This window comes from Limulus polyphemus, unplaced genomic scaffold (genome assembly GCF_000517525.1).
Source record: "Limulus polyphemus unplaced genomic scaffold, Limulus_polyphemus-2.1.2 Scaffold10044, whole genome shotgun sequence".
Lineage (NCBI taxonomy): Eukaryota > Metazoa > Arthropoda > Merostomata > Xiphosura > Limulidae > Limulus > Limulus polyphemus.
Genome location: NW_013675654.1, coordinates 14,542 through 15,901, shown reverse-complemented (window position 1 = coordinate 15,901; position 1,360 = coordinate 14,542). Strand labels below are relative to the sequence as shown.

The 1,360-nt window shown below is 33.3% G+C and overlaps 1 protein-coding gene across 1 annotated transcript in view; it reads left to right on the top strand.

The window, feature by feature from the left end:
* The window catches only part of LOC106476204 (locomotion-related protein Hikaru genki-like), a gene marked incomplete at its 5' end in the record, with an annotated part of 11,576 nt that overhangs the window by 6,975 nt on the left and 3,241 nt on the right, over positions 1-1,360 (top strand). Inside the window, 2 exons of the mRNA XM_022380135.1 lie at positions 505-526; positions 710-916. Of these exons, the coding sequence (XP_022235843.1) occupies positions 505-526; positions 710-916 (229 nt within the window). The remainder of the gene's footprint in view (positions 1-504; positions 527-709; positions 917-1,360) is intronic.

Genomic DNA, 1,360 nt, shown 5'->3' with positions numbered 1-1,360 from the left:
ACTCCACAGAATCTTGCTCTTACATCATAACACACACTTGGTTGTTCATTGTACTCCGTCACACTCCACAGAATCCTGCTCTTACATCATAATATACACCTGGTTGTTCATTGTACTCGGTCACACTCCACAGAATCCTGCTCTTACATCATAATATACACTTGGTTGTTTATTGTACTCGGTCACACTCCACAGAATCCTGCTCTTACATCATAATATACACTTGGTTGTTCATTGTACTCGGTCACACTCCACATTTACACTCACTCATTCTGCTCAATAACGTACCATCGAATACTACACTTTCATCAAAACACAACACACTTCTGCTCTTTTATTGTCCACAGACATACATCAACGAATCCTTGCTCTGACCCACTTAATACATTACGTAACTATTATTTTTCAAGAAAACGATATTCTGCACAATGTTTCGGTCAGTATTTAGTTTTAAATCTTCATTTCTATATAAACATTCATCTAACTGTATACTCTGATTTCCAGCAAATGAATTTGGGTTTATCTAGTTTGAGGAGAATTTCAAAATATTTTTTTATTAACTCTTTTTTTTGCTTCGTATAGTTTTTGTTTTTCTGTTGAGTTTACTTTTAAGGCTGTATTGGAGCGGTATATTTGTAGTGACAGTTTTAACCCTATATTTCAATAAATATAGTTTTGCATTATATTTGTACTTTCTTCTGGCAGTAAGAACCAATGCTTTCTCACGATTTCTTAGCCCTTGAATGTACAGAAATGACCAATGATACTGGTGGACTTCTAATTGTTCATGCTCCTAGTCGTGAGGTCATGGCCAAGGCTACTTTCTCATGTCCAGTAGGATATGGACTGAAAGGAGAGGCTGAAGTGACCTGCCTCGATAATGGCACGTGGTCAGCACCTGTTCCAGAATGTAAAGGTAATCATCATGTTAAAACTTCCAGAAAGGAACAATAGCACCCTTTTAAAGAAGAAATTTATAGGAATATATTTATAAAGTATAGTAGAACTTTGAACTTTATGTGAGGTGTAACGTACAAGTACCTGAAGTTATATAATTATTGAGTAAGTTATAAAGATGGAAGTTTAAGAATGTATATATTATTAACCAAACATTATTATGCAAGAGTGAAGATAGTTTATTCTAACAAATATATTTCTGTACAAGCATTTTAAACCTATCAGTCAATATAAAACAGTAAAGAAAGTGGATCGTTACAAATATAGTTGTAGAGAAACATGTTAAACCTAACAGTGAATATATAACAATAAAAAAAGTGGATCGTTACAAATATACTTGTAGAGAAACATGTTAAACCTAACAGTGAATATATAACAATAAAAAAAGTGGATCGTTACAAAT